The following is a 17,761-nucleotide window of genomic DNA, read 5'->3' as shown; positions in this document are numbered from 1 at the left end:
AAAATCCATGAGACTATTATCTCCAATAAACCACTAGAAAACTGGTAGTGCCACTGTGGCTCAAGCAGTAGAGCCACACTGAACATTGAGCTGGCATTGAACAGCTTGCCTTAAGCTGAAGAGCTGAAGATCCAGGCCCAGAGTTCAAGTCCACTACCAAAAAAAAAGCAATAGCTAGTCTAGGCATGGTGGCTCCCAGCTTACTCAGGAGACAGAGATCAGGGGACTCACAGTTCAATGCCAGCCCAGGAAAAGTTAGCAAGACCTCACCTGAAAAATAAAGCCGAGCATAGTAAATCAGGTCTGTCATCACAGCTACACAGGAAATATAAATAGGGGAGTACAGTCCAGGCTAGCACAGGTGAAAAGAGGAGACCCTACTTCAAAATTAACTAAAGCAAAAAAGGCTGGGGCATGGCTCAAGTGGTAGAGTGACTACCTGGCAAGTAGTCCTATAGTTCAAATGCCAGAATGACAATCTAACCTCCCCTAAAACAAGGGTTAGGATATAACTCCATGGTAGATGCTTGCCTAACATGCACAGGCCCTGAGTTCTACCCTCAGCACCAAAGAAAGAGAAAAAAAAAAGAACAGAACAGAAAAAAGAAATTTTATGGTTTAATAGCATGATTATTTACTTAGCACATCTCATAATAATTTCTTAATAATGATGGATATTTGGGCTATTGACATTTCCATACATACACTATTATAGACATTATAATGAATACATTTGAATCATTATCTAATTATATCTTTAAGGTACAATCCTAGAAACAGAATTTATGAGATCAAAGGATATATACTTTTAAAAAGTGTTTTGAGTATTTTGCTAAATTGAGTTTTACAAAGGCTACACCAAACTGTACTTCTTCTACAAGAAGAATGCTATTAATACATTTTGTAAACGGTATTATAATTGAATTTACTCTTTGCCAATCTAAGACATAAAATATGATTATGATTTTTAAAGCTGCCAAGAATGTTGGGTGTACATAGGTTATTCTCAATTAAAGGTATCTAATACTATTAAACTTGTGTTTTCTTAAATCCTCTTCATGTTGTATGATCAACATTCCTAATTACTTTTGTTATTATTGTAGGTAAGGCGTGCCCATTGTGTCTTTGCTCCAAAACTGCTCTAGACAGAGTTAGTATTAAATTAGTTAGCTAGTATTAAATTAGTTGACCAGGTACTGGTGGCTCATGCCTGCAATCCTAACTACTCAGAAGGCTAAGATGTAAGAATTTAGGTTTGAAGCCAGCCCAGGTAGTAAAGTTCTATCCCAACCAGAAAAGCCAAAAGTAAAGCAGTGGCTCAAGTGGTAGAGTGCTAATCTTGAGCAAAAGAGTTAAAGGATAGTGCCCAGGCCCTGAGTTTAAGCCCCAAGACTAGCACCCCCCAAAAAATTTTTAGTTGACTGTTTGCTTCAGTTAAGTAACTTCCTCAACTACACATTTTATGATTGCAAGCCAAATTGATTAATAATGTCATAAGCACTAAATGCAGTTATGTATTGCTAACAAATTCATAACAAAGTCATTCATCCAAACCACAGTACCAGCAAAAAAAGCAAAAAAATTCCTTCAAACATTATTTTTTACAATTTCTAAAGATTTTAACAAATACTCATCCAAATGTTAAAACTAAGAGGATAAGTTATAGAACAGAGAAAAATATACTCGTGGGCTAAATGCTTTTGTGTTTCCTGCACCCCTATATTAAATTGTTAGTGATTATCTTTGTTTCTTTCTGGGTTTTTTTTTTTTTGCAGTCATGGGGCTTGAACACTGGGGCTGGGTGTTGCCCCTCAGCTCTTCAGCTCAAGGCTAGAGCTTGTGCTACAGCACCACTTCTGGTTTTCTAGTGGTTAACTGGAGGTAAGAGTCTCAAGGACTTTCCTGCCCAGGATGGCTTTGAACTACGATCCTCAGATCTCAGCCTCCTGAGTAGCTAGGATTATACAGGTGTGAGCCACTAATGCCCAGCTTTTTTTCTTTATTTCTAAACTGATGATATTGTCTTTTCTATATTGTAGAATATTACCATCAAAAGCTAGTTTACTAAAGGAAATAAAATATATTATTATTACTAAAGGTAATAAAATAAAAATAAAATTTCATGGATCTGTATGGGAGCCTGAATTTAATTACCAGCAAAACACAAATATACACAATACATAGTTTTCATTTGAAGGAGACATATACATTAATTAAATCTGATTACAGGTCTTTTTTTTTTTTTTTTGTCGGTCGTGGGGACTTGAACTCTGGGCTTGGGCGTTATTCCTCAGCTCTTCAGCTCAAGGCGAGTGCTCTACTGCTTGAGCCACAACGCCACTTCTGGTTTTCTAATGGTTTATTGGAGATAAGAGTTTCACGAAGTTTCCTGCCCGGGCTGGCTTTTTTTTTTTTTGTCGGTCGTGGGGCTTGAACTCTGGGCCTGGGCGCTGTCCCTCAGCTCTTCAGCTCAAGGCGAGCGCTCTACCACTTGAGCTACAGCGCCACTTCCGGTTTTCTGGTGGTTTACTGGAGATAGGAGTCTCACGGTCTCTCCTGCCCGGGCTGGCTTTGAACCGTGATCCTCAGATCTCAGCCTCCTGAGTAGCTAGGATTACAGGAGTGAGCCACCAGTGCCCGGCTGATTACAGGTCTTAAAATAGGAAGATACACCATTTACAAAGTTACAATGAGATAGCAACTGATACATTTTGGAAGCATTTTACCCTTAAATGCAGTTTTCAAAGTAGGCAGCAAAAAAACCCTCTGAAAACAAAGAATATAATGCAAAGATAATCTGGTAAAGCTGGAATTAAACTGAATTTAGTGATAAGTCCTTCCCCCCCAATGCAAAACTGAAACAGTTCCAAGGAATATTATAATAAACATCACAACTGTATTCATTTTATAAGCTAAAACCAACCTGTTTGAAACTTTTTACAACACAAAAATTTTTTAGGAACTTAATGGATATTTCACCTTTGACGACTACTACCTCATGAAACAGTGCCATATTTTTGTCATAAAAATGAGGTTTCCACACAGCATCATCTGAACTCTGTAAACAGAGTTCCAAAGATCACTCTAGTGACAAATCAATGCAGTTTTCTTAGCCAGTGATTCTACTTTTGGGAGAAAAGAATATGTAGTACTCACTTTAAGGCCTTCGAGAAGAGAGCGTCTGGCAGCCTGGAAAGAAGGTTATGCTGGACATCCAGCACCTCCAGGGGGATATGCTCTACCAGGGCTGGAAGCACTTGGATGTGATTGTGTCCCACCATCAGTTTCCTAAGACTCAAGCTACTCAGAATTCTAAGGGGAAATAGTACAAAGAAACAAAAGCTTACTTAAATCATTCTAAATCTGGTCTAGGCTACTTAGCTAAATAAAATCAGTCAACTAATAGAAGAAACATTTTTTAGACCATACAATCACTGACAAGTGCCTGAGCTGAGCCAAGAAAGTATCATGTCCATGTGTTACCTACCACCCACCAGGAAAATCATGAAGATGCTTCTGTGAAAAGGTGACTTCATGGAGACAAGCAGCATAGAAGATGTAAACTAAAGCAATTTCCACAGTAAGTCCATTTAGAATTTTAATTCTAGACAGACATTAAATCTATATAACAGCTACTAATATTAAACTCAGTCTAGAATAGTAATAATTTAATGTAAAAGTAATTTAATGTAATAAAAGCTTCATTACACTAAAACCTATTTTCTGAATGCTTAAAATGTGCTAGCCATTTATGATGAAGTTCAGAAAGATTAAGTGACTTTGATTTACCAAAGATCTCACACTGAATAGTAAAGATATAGTCTAGATTTGAATTAAGATATGACTCCAGAGGTTGTTATTAAACATAACAGGCTACGAAGCCTCTAGTTCAATTTTCAAGACTCCATAATCACACATTTTACATATCGATCAGCACTTCTGAGTACAGAATACTCCACTCTAACCCATCAAGCACCATTCTTCTCCTCCACTTAGAGAAATCCTTCCATCTGGTAAAGGTCAACCCAAATGCCATCTCCTTTATGAAGCATTCTCTAATTATTCAAAGCTCTTCTAAATTTCCAAATCAATTTATACAGTGCTGTGATTAAGAGTCGAAGCTCTAACAGCAAGAATGACTACATCCAAATGCCAGCAACTCCCATTACTTCCTGGTTAAGTACCACTTTGGATACATTACCTATTCTTCATTTCTTCATTCCTAAGCTGAAGAGGACAGCATCTACATACTAAGGTTTATAAAGGATTAGGTTTGATCATAAAAGAAGTTATTTGGACATATAACTTATTCTACTGAAGTAGTATTATTACCATATCACCATCCATGCAGCAACTTCTGGTACATTTTATCTGTTATTGTGCACATATCACACTACCCTCTAAGTTTCTTTTAGGCCAAGACAATGCATTAGCCATCACTACAATCCTTATGGTACATTACTCTGTCTTAAACTCAGAAGGAATTCAATATTCACTACAAAAAATAAAAGGAGGGGCTGGGAAGGTGGCTCAGTGGTAGAGTGCTTGCCTCGCGTGCATGGGGCCCTGGGTTCAATTCGTCAGCACCACATAAACAGAAAAAGCCAGAAGTGCTGCTGTGGCTCAAGTAGCAGGGCACCATCCTTGAGCTGAAGAGCTGAGGGACAACGCTCAGGGCCCAGAGTTCAAGCCCTACGACCAACAAAAATAAATAAAAGGAAAACCAATCTAGGAAGGCACATACACACATACGTATACAATATATGCACTCACACACACATACCTCATTGGAACCTCTGTGAGAAGATTAGAACTCACATCAAGTATTTCTAGCTTCTTTGCTTCACAGGCCCAGTCAGGGACACACTCTAGCAGGTTTCTGCAGATAATAAGTAAGCAAAAGGCATGATTTAAGGTCCTAAATGTTCTCTAGGGCCATGTATTGCAGGCCTGGTCACCAGCCCATGGAATCGTTAGAGGGTGGAGCTAAAGGAAGGAAGTTAAGCTCATGAGGGTGTGTCCTTGAGAGGGATACTGGGACTATTAACTCCTTCCTCTCTCTTTGCTTCCCAGCTGCCATGAGATTGAGTAGTGTCAATATGAATGATATCACAATGATGTACCTAGTCACAGGCCCAAGGTGAAAAGGCCAAGAAACCATGGACTTCAATGCCTAAAGCCATGAGGCTGAGTGCTAGGGGCTCACACCTATAATTCTAGCTACTTAGAAGGCTGAGATCCGAGGATCATGGTTTGAAGCCAGCCAGAGCAGGAAAGGCTGTGAAACCCTTATCTCCAATTAACTACCTGAAAACTGGAAGTAAGGCTATGACTCAAAGTGGTAGTGTGCTGCCTTGAGCAAAAAAGCTAGGGCCAGCAGTCAGGCCCTGAGTTCAAGCCCCATAACCAACAAAAAAACAAACAAATAAACAAAAACCCCATGAGCCAAAATAAACCATTCCTTCTTCCAATTGCTTATCTCAGGCATTTTATTATAGAAATCTGAATAACAGACAAGTGGAACCCATTTCACTAGACTAAAATGCACATGTTAGCTAACCTGTGAGTCCTTGAGGGCAGGGACTCTGTCTCAAGGCATCCTCTGGTATATTACCTAGAATACAGTTAGCACTTGAGAATGTTATTAAATTAGAAGCGAGAGTCAAGCACAGTGGCTCAAGACTATGAGTCATAAAAGTATCAAGGAAAAAAAATATTTTAGACTGAAGGAACCATTCTATAGGAGCTGGGAAGGTGGCTCAGTGGTAGAACGCTTGCCTTGCATGCTGGGTTCGATTCCTCAGCACTACATATGCAAAAAGAAAAAAAGCTGGAAGTGGTGCTGTGGCTCAAGTGGTAGAGCGCTAGCCTTGAGCTGAAGAGCTGAGGGCAGCACCCAAATCCAGAGTCAGGCCCCAGGACTGGACCCAAAAAAAAAAAAAAAAAAGGAACCATTTATAGACACCTTCCCATTTCAAGACTATCTCTCATGTAATTACACACTGTGGCTATTAAACTCACTTGTCTCCAATTCATCCTTTTGCCCTTCTCTAGGCTAGTCAAATATGTCAGTATGTTTAGATTTATTGTAACACAAAACTGCCAAAGAATCTACAGGTGCCTTAACTACTAGACTCAAACAAATACATTTTAATGAGATACTCACCTGGAGAGTTCCAGGGAAGTGAGTACACTGGGCACTGGGTAGACATTCACTGCTGTCAGTCCTATCAAAAACAAAAAGGTGTTAGCAACATTCTCTGAAGAAAGCAAGTGAGCTACAAGTAAAAGTAGCTTAATGAAATATTTAAAAAACACGGATATTCCTCTTACTTGAAATGACTACAGATAGAAACTACTGAATAACTCATTCTGATTCCTGCTTGATTCCAACTTGTCTTGGAAAACAGTTACTAATTGAAGGAGTATGTGTGCTCTGCTGGATTTATACTAGATCAACTAGTTGTTAAACACTAACAGTAACTACTGATTTTTTTTTTATCTTGAAAGAAATACCTGAATTTTTGCTGGTAGTATTCTAACTTTTAAAACTAAAGTACAACTTAAATACTAAAGCAATCTTTTTTTTTTTTTTTTTTTTGGGGGGGGGGGTCAGTCGTGGAGCTTGAACTCTGGGCCTGAGCGCTATTCCTCTTCAGCTCAAGGCTAGCACTTTACCACTTGAGCCACAGCACCATTCTGGTTTTTCCTGTTTATGTGGTGCTGAGGAATCAAACCTAGGGCCTCATGTGTGCGAGGCAAGCACTCTACCACTGAGCCAACTTCCCAGCCCTCTAAAGCAATCTTAAGTGTATAGATCAGTAAATTTTCACAAGCAGAACATACTAGTGGAACCAATACCCAGATCAGAAAATAGATGAACCCCAGCTCCAGATGCATCCCCTTACCACCTCTTCTACTCAACACACCCTCTTCAAGGAAACCAGTGATTACTCTGTCTTGGAATAGCATGGATAGATGGCTTTTGCCTATTTATATAAATAGATACACACAGTATGTAAAATAATACATAGGATATGTACAGTAATAAATATAGTATGTAAAATAATACATATAGTATGAAACAGGGTATAACTGTATAGATCAGATGTCCTAGAACTTAGAATCCTCTTCTCACCCTTCAAAGTACTGGTAAAACAGTACATCACCATGCCATATATAATTTTTTCTAGCTTTATTCACTTCAAATTATGCTTGTGAGATTTGTTCACATTAGCTGCATATAGTTAACTTCATTTTTTTCCTGCCTGTGTAAAAAAACTCTTTTATGTGAATGTACCATAACTCATTTACCTAGTTTGACACTAATGAAATTTTCATTTTCCAGTTCAGGGTGACTAATTTTGCCCATGTCCTTATAAACTAATGTAAGCACTTATATTGAGTATGGGCCTAGAAGAGGAACTGCTGAGAACACTGTACATATTCAGCTTTAGCAGATATTTCTGAACAGTTTTACTACTACACATTCCACTGGTATTTTCAGTTGGTCACTGTAGTCATTCTGAAAGGTTTGTAGTAGTCTGAGGGTTTCAATTTGCCTATTTCTGATGATTACCTACACTAATTATGTACACTGATCATCTGAATAACTTCTTTTGTGAAGCTGGGTTCTTTACTTTAAGGCACCAAAACTGTAATTATTTATGTGAATTCTTCCAGGTTGTATAATTCAAGGCTTCTGAAAACAGTAACTAACCCTAGTGTCCAGAATACTGCTATGATACTCAGAGCTGCTTGTGTGCTGATGAGCTCCCAGTGTGGTGAGGCATTCAGAGCCTGTGAACCCATGGAGTAGACAGATGGATCTGATAAGGGATCTCTCCATGTCATAGGATCAATACACAGCACCAGTCAACACCCTCATCTGATCCAAGAGCATAATCTAAACCACAATTTGAAGTTTCTATAACATAATGAAAATAGAAGCTCTTAACTTTCTTTATCTGAATAATATATTCTACAATACAGAAAACCAAAGAAAATGTACACTCAGTCATCACCTAGATTTTAACAAATCTGCATTCTACTTTATATGTGTCACTTTTTTTCCCTTCACTTCTGGGGGTTGAATCCAGAGCCTCATGAGTGCTCAGCAAGCCCTCTATCATTTAGGCCACATCCCCAACCTTATTTTCTGTCTGTTTGCTTTGGGTGATACTAGGGTTTGAACTCAGGGACTCACACTTGCTATGAAGGTGCTCTACTTCTGAGCCAGGCCAGTCTTTTCTGGCACTGGCCTGTTTTGAGACAGACTCTTGCTTCCTGTCTAGACATAGCTGTCTATTTTAGGCTTCCTGTTATTGCTTCCTGTTATGGCACCTCATCCAGCTTCTTTTCAATGAGATAGGAGTCTCACAAACACTTCTGCCAAAGCTAGCTTAGGACTGCAATCCTTCCATTCTCAGCTTCCCATGCAGCTAGGATGACAAGCACACACCACTACATCCAGCTATGGATGACAAAGTGATCTTGTGGGTATGCTCCGGCTGGCCTCGAACTGCAGTTCTCCTGATCTCAGGATCACAAGTAGCTAGGATTACAAGTACGGTTCACATGTCCAGTTTTGTTTTGTTTTGTTGAGACAAGGCTCCATTAACTTTGCTTTGGCTGGCATTGAATTCACAATCCTCCTGTTTGCATTGCCTTAGTAGCAAAAAATTAAAGCCAAGGGACAGAATGCATGGATAGACCTTGACTTTTTTTAAGGATTAAAGTACAGGGTGGCTCATGCCTATAATTCTAGCTACTCAGGAGGCTGAGATTTGAGAATCACAGTTCAAAACCAACCTGGGCAGAAAAGTCTGTGAGACTCCTATTTCTACTAAACTACCAAAAAAGCTGGAAGTAGGGTTCACGTGGTAGAGCATTAACCTTGAGCAAAAGAAGCTTGAGGATAGCATGTAGGCCCTGAGTTAAAGCCCTGTCACCAAAAACAAAAAACCTACACGTACCAAGATGTAGTCATCCTGAACATCAGTTTTATTATTCCTATGGATTCTTACATGTAGTTATGACATTTATAGCTAAGGAAACAATATTTATGCTGTCTTTTCAATTGTGGGACAATGGCCATAGTATACATGTAACCACATTTTCTTGTTCAAAACTGTTGCTGAGATTTATCTATAATAATATACAAAACTTCAGTACCATTTCATTTCCACTGTTGTATAATATTCTATTGTACAAATATATCACTATTAATTTATCCATTTATCCTTATTAATAGTCCTGTTGTTTTCCTATTCTTTCACCATTTTACAAACAACACTGTGATAAACATGCTTGAATATACATCCTCCAGCACATATATTTCAGGGATTATTCCAAGCAGGAAATTGCTAGAGCATGGATTACATGGACCTTCAACTTCTTCAACTCAGTTACATTCCTCGAAGGAATTTTTACAGTCAACCCTCTGGAAGTTTGAGGCCTCTGGAAAATGCTTCTCATCTCTGCTTATATTCAGTATTATCTTTTTTCTTTTTTTTAAATTTGATGCGTATAAGTTGGTATATCTTAACTTTACATTTTATTTCTGTCACTTAGTAAAACTGAATTTTATTGCTTTCCTTCTTCAAACATAGAAAACATAATTAAAATTTACATAAGTCTCTGTAAGAAAAATGATCTCAACAAATACAAGACCCTTTATACTGACACTTATTCCCAGATCCAAACATTATTTGAACAGAGAGAATTTTCTTTAGAGTTGAACTGAGGTGGTACATGTTTCTGCATGTGTTTCTGGACAAGGTTCTGGCAAACCTTTCTATAAAAGACTAAATATTTTAGGCCTTACTTCTACTCAATTTTCTCACTGTAACATAAAAACAGCAGTGTAAAAGCAAAAATGTAAATCTAACCATGTGGCTATTCTCAAAAAAAAAACTATTGGTGAATATAGAAACTTGAATACATTTATTTCTTTTCTTCCTCTATTTTGTTTTATTGTGAAAATACCGTGCAGAGAGGTTAACTTTTTTTTTTTTTTTGATGGCACTTGGATGTAAACTTGGGGCTTTGTGCATGCCAGACAGGCATTACCACTTGAGCCATGCCATCTAACTTTATTTTGCTTTCAGGTATATTTCACATAGGGTTATGTCTTTTTGCCCCTGAGTAAGCTTCAAACTGAGATCTTCCAATATATGTCTCCTAGTATCTCAGGTAGACAGTACTATGTTCTTAAGAAGCTGGCCTCAAACTGGTATCTCCTGCTCTCTGCCTCAAGATTAGCTGTGGTTACAGGTATGAACTACCAAGCTCAGCCTCAGCATTTACACACACACACACACACACACATACATAGATGTGAATATATATTATATGTATATATGATTTAATATATAATTTTTTTGTCAGTTGTGGGGCTTGAACTCTGGGTCTGGGTGCCCTCAGCTCTTCAGCTCAAGGCAAGTACTCTACCACTTGAGCCACAGTGCCATTTCTAGTTTTCTGGTGGTTAATTGGAGATAAGAGTCTCAGGGACTTTCCTGCCCAGGCTAGCTCATCATCATCAGATCTCAACCTTCTGAGTAGCTAGGATTACAGGCATGAGCCAACTGGTGCCTGGCACGAAAGTATTTTTTTAACCTACCAAAAAATGTAAAAAACCATTTTTTACAGGCTATAAAAAAAAAAAAAGATGGTAGTTTAGATTTAGCTCCTCAGCAATAGTACTTTGCCTGACCCTGTTATCAATACTGTCTGAACATACAAGTCTACCCACTCAAATGATTTTACTATGTTCATTTAGTGAATCTCAAAGTATCTTGCCAAGTGTTTTTGGGCATATCTCAACTACTTAAGAGTTGATAGCCAAGTTAAAAAATAAAGCTAAGCTTCCATTAGATATAAACATTGTGAAGAACAGGTAGGAAGGACCACACATGCCATTGTTCTCAGAAGTTTCACACTGGAGTTGAAAGAAATGACAAGAGGTTGGATAGAGAACTCACTGTTTGAATTGGCATAGAGAGTTCGAAGAGAGAAGCCACTGAGTGTCAGCTCCCTCAGCTGGTTCCGCTCACAATGCAGCTGCTCCAAACTACATAAGGAGCTAAGATCCAAGTCAGTCAGCTGATTGTCCCGCAAATCCATGTGGACAATATGCTTATTTCCCTCCAGGTTTTCAATAATTGTGGATTTCAGGCAGTTCATCCTTAATATTCAAAAACAAGGAAATAATCAGAAAAAATTCTATTAAGTATGCTTTCTAAAAAACAGGAAAAGTTGGGGCTGGAAAGGTGGCTCAGTGGTAGAGCTCTTGCCTTGCATGCATGAGGCCCTAGGTTCGATTCCTCAGCACCACACAAGCAAAAAGAAAAAAGCTGGAAGTGGCACTGTGGCTCAAGTGGTAGAGCACTAGCCTTGAGCTGAAGAGCTGAGGGACAGTGCCCAGGCCCAGAGTTCAGGCCCCACAACCGGACCCAAAACAAACAACAACAACAAAAAAAACCAGGAAAAGTATGATCCATTTTTTATTAAACAACTTGGGAGTTTCATGACTTGCCTCATTTTTCAAGGTATCACAGAAATAATTACTGATTACTTATAGCAAAGAATTCAAAAGGCAGCTGGGACAATCCAGACTAGCAAACACAGAGACAAATTATACAAAAAAGCAGGGAAAAAAAGAGGGGACTATATTCACAGATAGGATAATACTAACACCTAAGTATCTAATAAGGTTAGGTAGAAACAAGGACTAAATGAACAAACTTTTTTTTTTTTTTTTTTTTGTCGGTCATGGGGCTTGAACTCTGGGCCTGAGCGCTGTCCCTCAGCTCTTCAGCTCAAGGCGAGCACTCTACCACTTGAGCTACAGCACCACTTCCGGTTTTCTGGTGGTTTATTGGAGATAGGAGTCTCACGGTCTCTCCTGCCCGGGCTGGCTTTGAACCGCGATCCTCAGATCTCAGCCTCCTGAGTAGCTAGGATTACAGGCGTGAGCCACCAGCGCCCGGCTTGAACAAACTTTTGGATGGGTGAGGAATTAAGCAGTCCTGACAGGGAACAGCTACTGTTCCTTCTATTATTGTGCCTGCTCTGTTTCTAGTGCTAAGATTCATATGATACTAACAGAGTAAATAATATGTGCACAAATGGACCACTTCAAATACAAACTCCAGAACATGAATTCTTGGGAGGGGGTTATTTGTTTGTTGGGGTGCTTTTTTGCCAGTCCTGGGGCTTGAACTCAGGGCCTGAGTACTGTCCCTGGGCTTCTTTCTGCTCAAGGATAGCACTCTATCACCTGAGCTACAGTGTCACTTCCAGCTTTTTCTGTTTATGTGGTGCTGAGGAATTAAACTCAGGGCTTTGTGCATGCTAGGCAAGCACTCTACTACTAAGCCACATTCCCAGCCCTCCCCCCTTTTTTTAAACTATACACCTATATAACTTTATGTATTTAGGTCTGTTCTCTTTTTCCTGTATTTCAATAAATCTATCTTTTACTATTTCTTTACAAGGTATATTAATGGTTTTTGGCAAATTATAGGTCATCCAGCAGGTCTTTATGGCTGTAGGAAAATACAATAGAATAGAATATATATATATATATATATATATATATATGGAATATAAATAGAATAGAAAATAAAATCTGCTGGGCACTGGTACTCGTGCCTGTAATCCTAGCTACTCAGGAGGCTGAAATCTGAGGATTTCAGTTCAAAGCCAGCCCAGGAAGGAAAGTCTGTGAGACTCTTATTTCCAACTAACTGTCAGAAACTGGAAATAGTGCTGTGGCTCAAGTGGTAGAGTGCTCACTTTGAGCTGAAGAAAAAAAAAAAAAAAAAGGAGGGAGGGTGGCTCAGTGGTAGAGTGCTTGCCTTGCATGCATGAGGCCCTGGGTTCAATTCCTCAGCACCACATAAGCAGAAAAAGCTAGAAGTGCTGCTGTGGCTCAAGTGGTAGAGCGCTAGCCTTGAGCTGAAGAGCTGATGGACAGCACCCAGGCCCAGAGTTCAGGCCTCATGACTGACAAAAAATAAAATAAATAAATAAATAGTGAAATTTAAATTTTTTTAAAAAAATTTTCCTGCCTGGGCTGGCTTCAAGCTGGATCCTCAGATCTCAGCCTCCTCAGTAGTTACGATTATAGCAGTGCGCCACCAGCAGGGCCGATATAGAATGTTTTATATTCTACTAACAATTGAAACACAATATGGGGAGAAATGGGAATTCTCATAAAATGTTGGCTTAAGTAAGGATAATCTTCATCAAAGGCAATTTGATATTATCTATCATGTGATAAAACTATTTGATCCTTAATGCTAATGAATGACAAATGAAGTTTTGTAACACCTAAAGGTGTAGTTTGATGGTAAAGCACCTGCCTAGTAAGCACAAGGTCATGAGTTCAAACCCAGTGCTGCCAATAAATTAAAAAAAAAAAAATGATGCTAAACAAAATGAACCCCAAGATAGGGACACAAGAGGTTTTATCTTTGTTGCTGTTATTTTCAATGTACTTATAATGTGATTTTTCTGTATCTTTTGTATGTTCTTCCTCCATGGTATAACCCTATTTTCACTGTATTTGATTCCTGTGCCCTGAATCTTGTATATACATTTTTCTAATTTGAGGAGGGGAAGGGAAATAACAAAATGCTGAAATAAGGATACAGGTTGACCCACTGTAACAATGAGATGTACAAGACACTATGTTGAAAACGAACTTTATAGCTTTGGCAAGGACAGTGGGAGGGTGGGGTAAGGGAGGGAGATGGTAGGGGAAAAACAAAGGAAAGGGTAAAAATGCATGATAGGAAATGTACTCATTACCTTACTCATGTAACTGTAACCCCTTTGTATAGTATCTTTACAATAAAAAATATATATTAAAAAAGAAAATATTTTTACACTGTTATAAAATCCTAATGTTTTAAAGAAGTATTTGTAAAGAGAAGACTTTAATAGCTGAAGTCCAGGCAAAAGAAGCTCTGATAAAGAATAACTCACCTTAAATCCACATGCTTGATATTGCTCATCCTGGTCAGCACCCCTAAGTCCAAGACTTCTAGGCAATTTCCCGCCATAACTATTTTATCTAACATCACGAGTTTCTCATAAACCCCTGGAATTTGTTTAAAATTGTTGAAGGAAATTCCCAGGGAGGAAAGCTGTTGCAGGTTTCCAAGTTCTTCAGGCAAAGTAGTCAGAAAGTTGCCATCAAGACAGAGTGTTTGAAGACTGGGGGGAAAAAGAACCAAAACAAGTCTATTCAATCAAAGATTTCATTCAAATACATAGAACTAGAGTTACAGATTCTGATTTATGTCACTAATTTATTACGAATCCAACAGTGGCAAAACATCGTAACTCTGGACTCACAGACATCCTAACTCTAAATCCACAGAGACAGGTGGTTTGAACATAACATCCAAGGATGGGCTCTTCGATATTAAAGAGTCAGGCCTCTGCTGTTGAAATAGAGGACTGATCATTGCTACTGACATGGAGATTTCAGACATCAAAAACTACTGCTGCCTAGAATCCTAATAATTACATGTAGTTCACTGCCAAATCTTAGGACACTACCTTCACTTCCAATGACAGATAAGTTCCTTATATCCAATGGAAAAGAAGAATTTAGTAAAAAGTCAGATACTTACTTTAGCAGACTGCCAATCTGACTTGGCAGGTCATGAAATCCATTACAGGAAAGGTTGAGCTCAGTCAGGGTGGAAATCTCACATAATGATACAGGAAACAACCCAAGTTTATTATGAGATAAATTCAGGCCCTTCAGTTGAGAAAATCTAAAAAGAAAAAATAAAAGTATAAACTGGGTTTCAAATGATCTATTTATTAATTTTACTTTATTTGTTTTTTGTTTTTGATACAAGGTCTTGCTTTGTAAACTAGGCTGGCTTTGAACTGGTGATCCTCTTGCTAACACTTTCCAAATGCTGGGATTTCAGGCTTGTGTTACCACACCCAGCTACAGGATTATTTTATATGTCCAACACAGAATTTGTTCCAAAAATAGGTACTAAGCAAGCACTACACGCCAAACAACTTTTTTTTTTTGTCAGTCATGGGGCTTGAACTTTGGGCCTGAACACTGTCCTTCAGCTCTTCAGCTCAAGGCTAGTGCTCTACCACTTGAACCACTGCACCACTTCTGGTTTTCTGAGTGGTTTATTGGAGATAAGAGTCTCCCGTACTTTCCTGCCCAGGCTGGCTTTGAACCGTGATCCTCAGATCTCAGCCTCCTGAGTAGCTAGGATTACAGGCGTGAGCCACCAGTGCCCAGCTGCCAAACAACTTTGTAGCATAGAGAATGCTAAGATGACTAAGTCTACACTATCAAGGAAACAGGTTAAGTGTGACAGTTTTCTTCTCCCTAAAAAGGCAGAAAATCCTGAATGATATTCATTCTGGTGTAATTCTTTTCTGTCAAGTAATGACCCAAAATATGTTTGAAAACTTTTCTGTTACTAAATTCCTAGATGTAATATATAAAACTCATGAAAATTAATCAACTTATAGAAAGAGGACTAGCTAAAAACTATGTGGATTAAAATCCCATTATAAGGAATTTCTTTTTTCATACCGAAATTACATTGACTTAAATATCCACTGAAATAAATGAAATTGGGCCTGAAAACGTATATGTTACAACACTTTATTGTAAAACCTGAGTTGATATTAACATGAAATAGTAAGTTTCAGTGTGTCTATTTTGTTTGTAGAAGTATAGTGGCTTGCCCAGCAATAGTATAGTCATAAAGCAAACCTACAGAGTCTCTCTGGGATATGAGAATATCACATTTGTTATACATGTATAAAATGGCATGGCTGGGGTGTTATTCTCTGTAACAATAGCATACAGCCTGCTTCCAGATTCTGAGCCCTTGGTACCTCACTTTAAATCTCTTCTAAGTTTCAATTTTTGATTTCTAAATTACTTTGAACTCATGTTTGACTTTAAAATTTTGGATCCAATCTTCTAACTGGATTAACTATATTTTCATATCAATTGAAAAGGAGATACTAGCTGGCATAGGTAGCTCATGCCTGTAATCCTAGCTACTTAGGAGGCTGAGATCTGAGGATCACAGTTGAAAGCCAGCCCGGGCAGATAAGTCTGTGAGACTCTTATCTCCAAGAAACCACTAGAAAACTGGAAATGGTGCTGTGGCTCAAGTGGTAAAGCACTAGCCTTGAGCTGAAGAGCTGAGGGACAGAGTTCAAGCCCCACAACCCAGGGAAAAAAAAGAAAAGGAGATACTAGAAGCTGACTTCCCTATCAATATATAACATACTTTCTTTTTTATATAAAAATAGTATTAAAGTAGCTATCTTATTACTAAACATTGGCTTACTGTTTTAAAAAAACTTTTAAATCATAATATCAGATGGGATTTAAAAAATGGAATTTTCTGGAAATGACTCAAATTATGAGATGTAAAGGAAGTACGTAAAATAAAGGAAGTATGTAAAATTGTCACTACAATACTATTATGATTTTATCTTATTTTTTCCTTTTTTTTTATTGTGAAAATACCGTACAGAGGGGTTACAGTTACATGGGCAAGATAATGAGTACATTTCTTTTTTTTTTGGTTGGTTGTGGGGCTTGGGCGCTGTCCCTGCGCTCTTCAGCTCAAGGTGAGCACTCTACCGCTTGAGCCACAGCACCACTTCACAGCGCGCCACTTCCGGTTTTCTAATAGTTTTATTGGAGATAAGAGTCTCATGGACTTTCCTGCCCAGGCTGGCTTTGAACTGGGATCCTCAGCTCTCAGCCTCCTGAGTAGCTAGGATTATAGGCGTGAGCCTAATGAGTACATTTCTTATCAAGCATTGTTGCCTCCTTTGTTTCCCCTTCCCATTCCTTCCCATCCCACCCCCCCCACAGTCCCCCTACCCAATCCTCCCCCTACCACCCACCAAAGTTGTAAAGTTCGTTTTTTCGACATAACGACTTGTACATCTTATTGTTGCAATGGGTCCACCTGTATCCCTGTTTAAACAATTTGTTTTTTCCCTTCCCCTCCACAAATTATACCAACATCAAATACAGTGAAAGCAGGTGTTATACCATGGGGGAGGGACATACAAAGCAACAAAGAAATAATCTTACAAATATGTTAGAAACAATCGCATGAAAGAAAAAAAACATTTAAATACTTATCTTGGGGTTCATTTCCCTAACATCAACTTATCTGACCTTTTCTGCTTGACTCAGACATATACTAGTTATTGCAAATAAGGGAAACCATGGGACCTATGTTTCTTTGGGCCTGGCTTACTTTACTTAATATAATTTTTTCCAAGTCTTTCCATTTCCTAACAAATGGGGCAATGTCATTCTTTCTGATGGAGCACAGAATTCCATTGTGTATATATACCACATTTTCTTGATCCATTCATCTACTGAGGGGCATCTGGGTTGGTTCCATATCTTAGCTATGGTAAATAATGCTGCAATAAATATAGTTGTGCTGGTAGCTTTAGTATGGTCTTGTTTGTGATCATTTGGGTAAATGCCCAAAAGTGGGATTGCTGGGTCATAGGGGAGCTCTTTGTGGAGCTTCCTTTTGAGGAACTTCCATACTGCTTTCCAAAGTGGTTGAACAAGTTTCCACTCCCACCAACAATGAAGTAGGGTTCCCTTTTGGCCACTCCCCTCCAGCATCTGTTGTTATTAGAGCTCTTGATTATGGCCATTCTAACTGGGGTGAGGTGGTATCTCAATGTTGTTTTGATTTGCATTTCT

General features: G+C 38.6%; 1 protein-coding gene across 3 annotated transcripts in view; it reads right to left on the bottom strand.

The window, feature by feature from the left end:
• Phlpp2 (PH domain and leucine rich repeat protein phosphatase 2) overlaps positions 1-17,761 on the bottom strand; it is a 63,594-nt gene that overhangs the window by 16,141 nt on the left and 29,692 nt on the right. For all 3 annotated transcript variants that reach the window (XM_070026225.1, XM_070026224.1, XM_070026226.1), the window contains 6 exons: positions 14,649-14,795; positions 13,996-14,226; positions 10,986-11,188; positions 6,167-6,227; positions 4,784-4,879; positions 3,157-3,312 (listed from right to left, as the gene is read on the bottom strand). In XM_070026225.1, the coding sequence (XP_069882326.1) occupies positions 3,157-3,312; positions 4,784-4,879; positions 6,167-6,227; positions 10,986-11,188; positions 13,996-14,226; positions 14,649-14,795 (894 nt within the window). The remainder of the gene's footprint in view (positions 1-3,156; positions 3,313-4,783; positions 4,880-6,166; positions 6,228-10,985; positions 11,189-13,995; positions 14,227-14,648; positions 14,796-17,761) is intronic.

The sequence above is a fragment of the Dipodomys merriami genome, unplaced genomic scaffold, assembly GCF_024711535.1.
Source record: "Dipodomys merriami isolate MVZ:Mamm:240054 unplaced genomic scaffold, mDipMer1.0.p SCAF_176, whole genome shotgun sequence".
In the NCBI taxonomy this organism is placed as follows: Eukaryota; Metazoa; Chordata; class Mammalia; order Rodentia; family Heteromyidae; genus Dipodomys; species Dipodomys merriami.
This window is presented reverse-complemented; position numbering and strand designations above follow the sequence as displayed.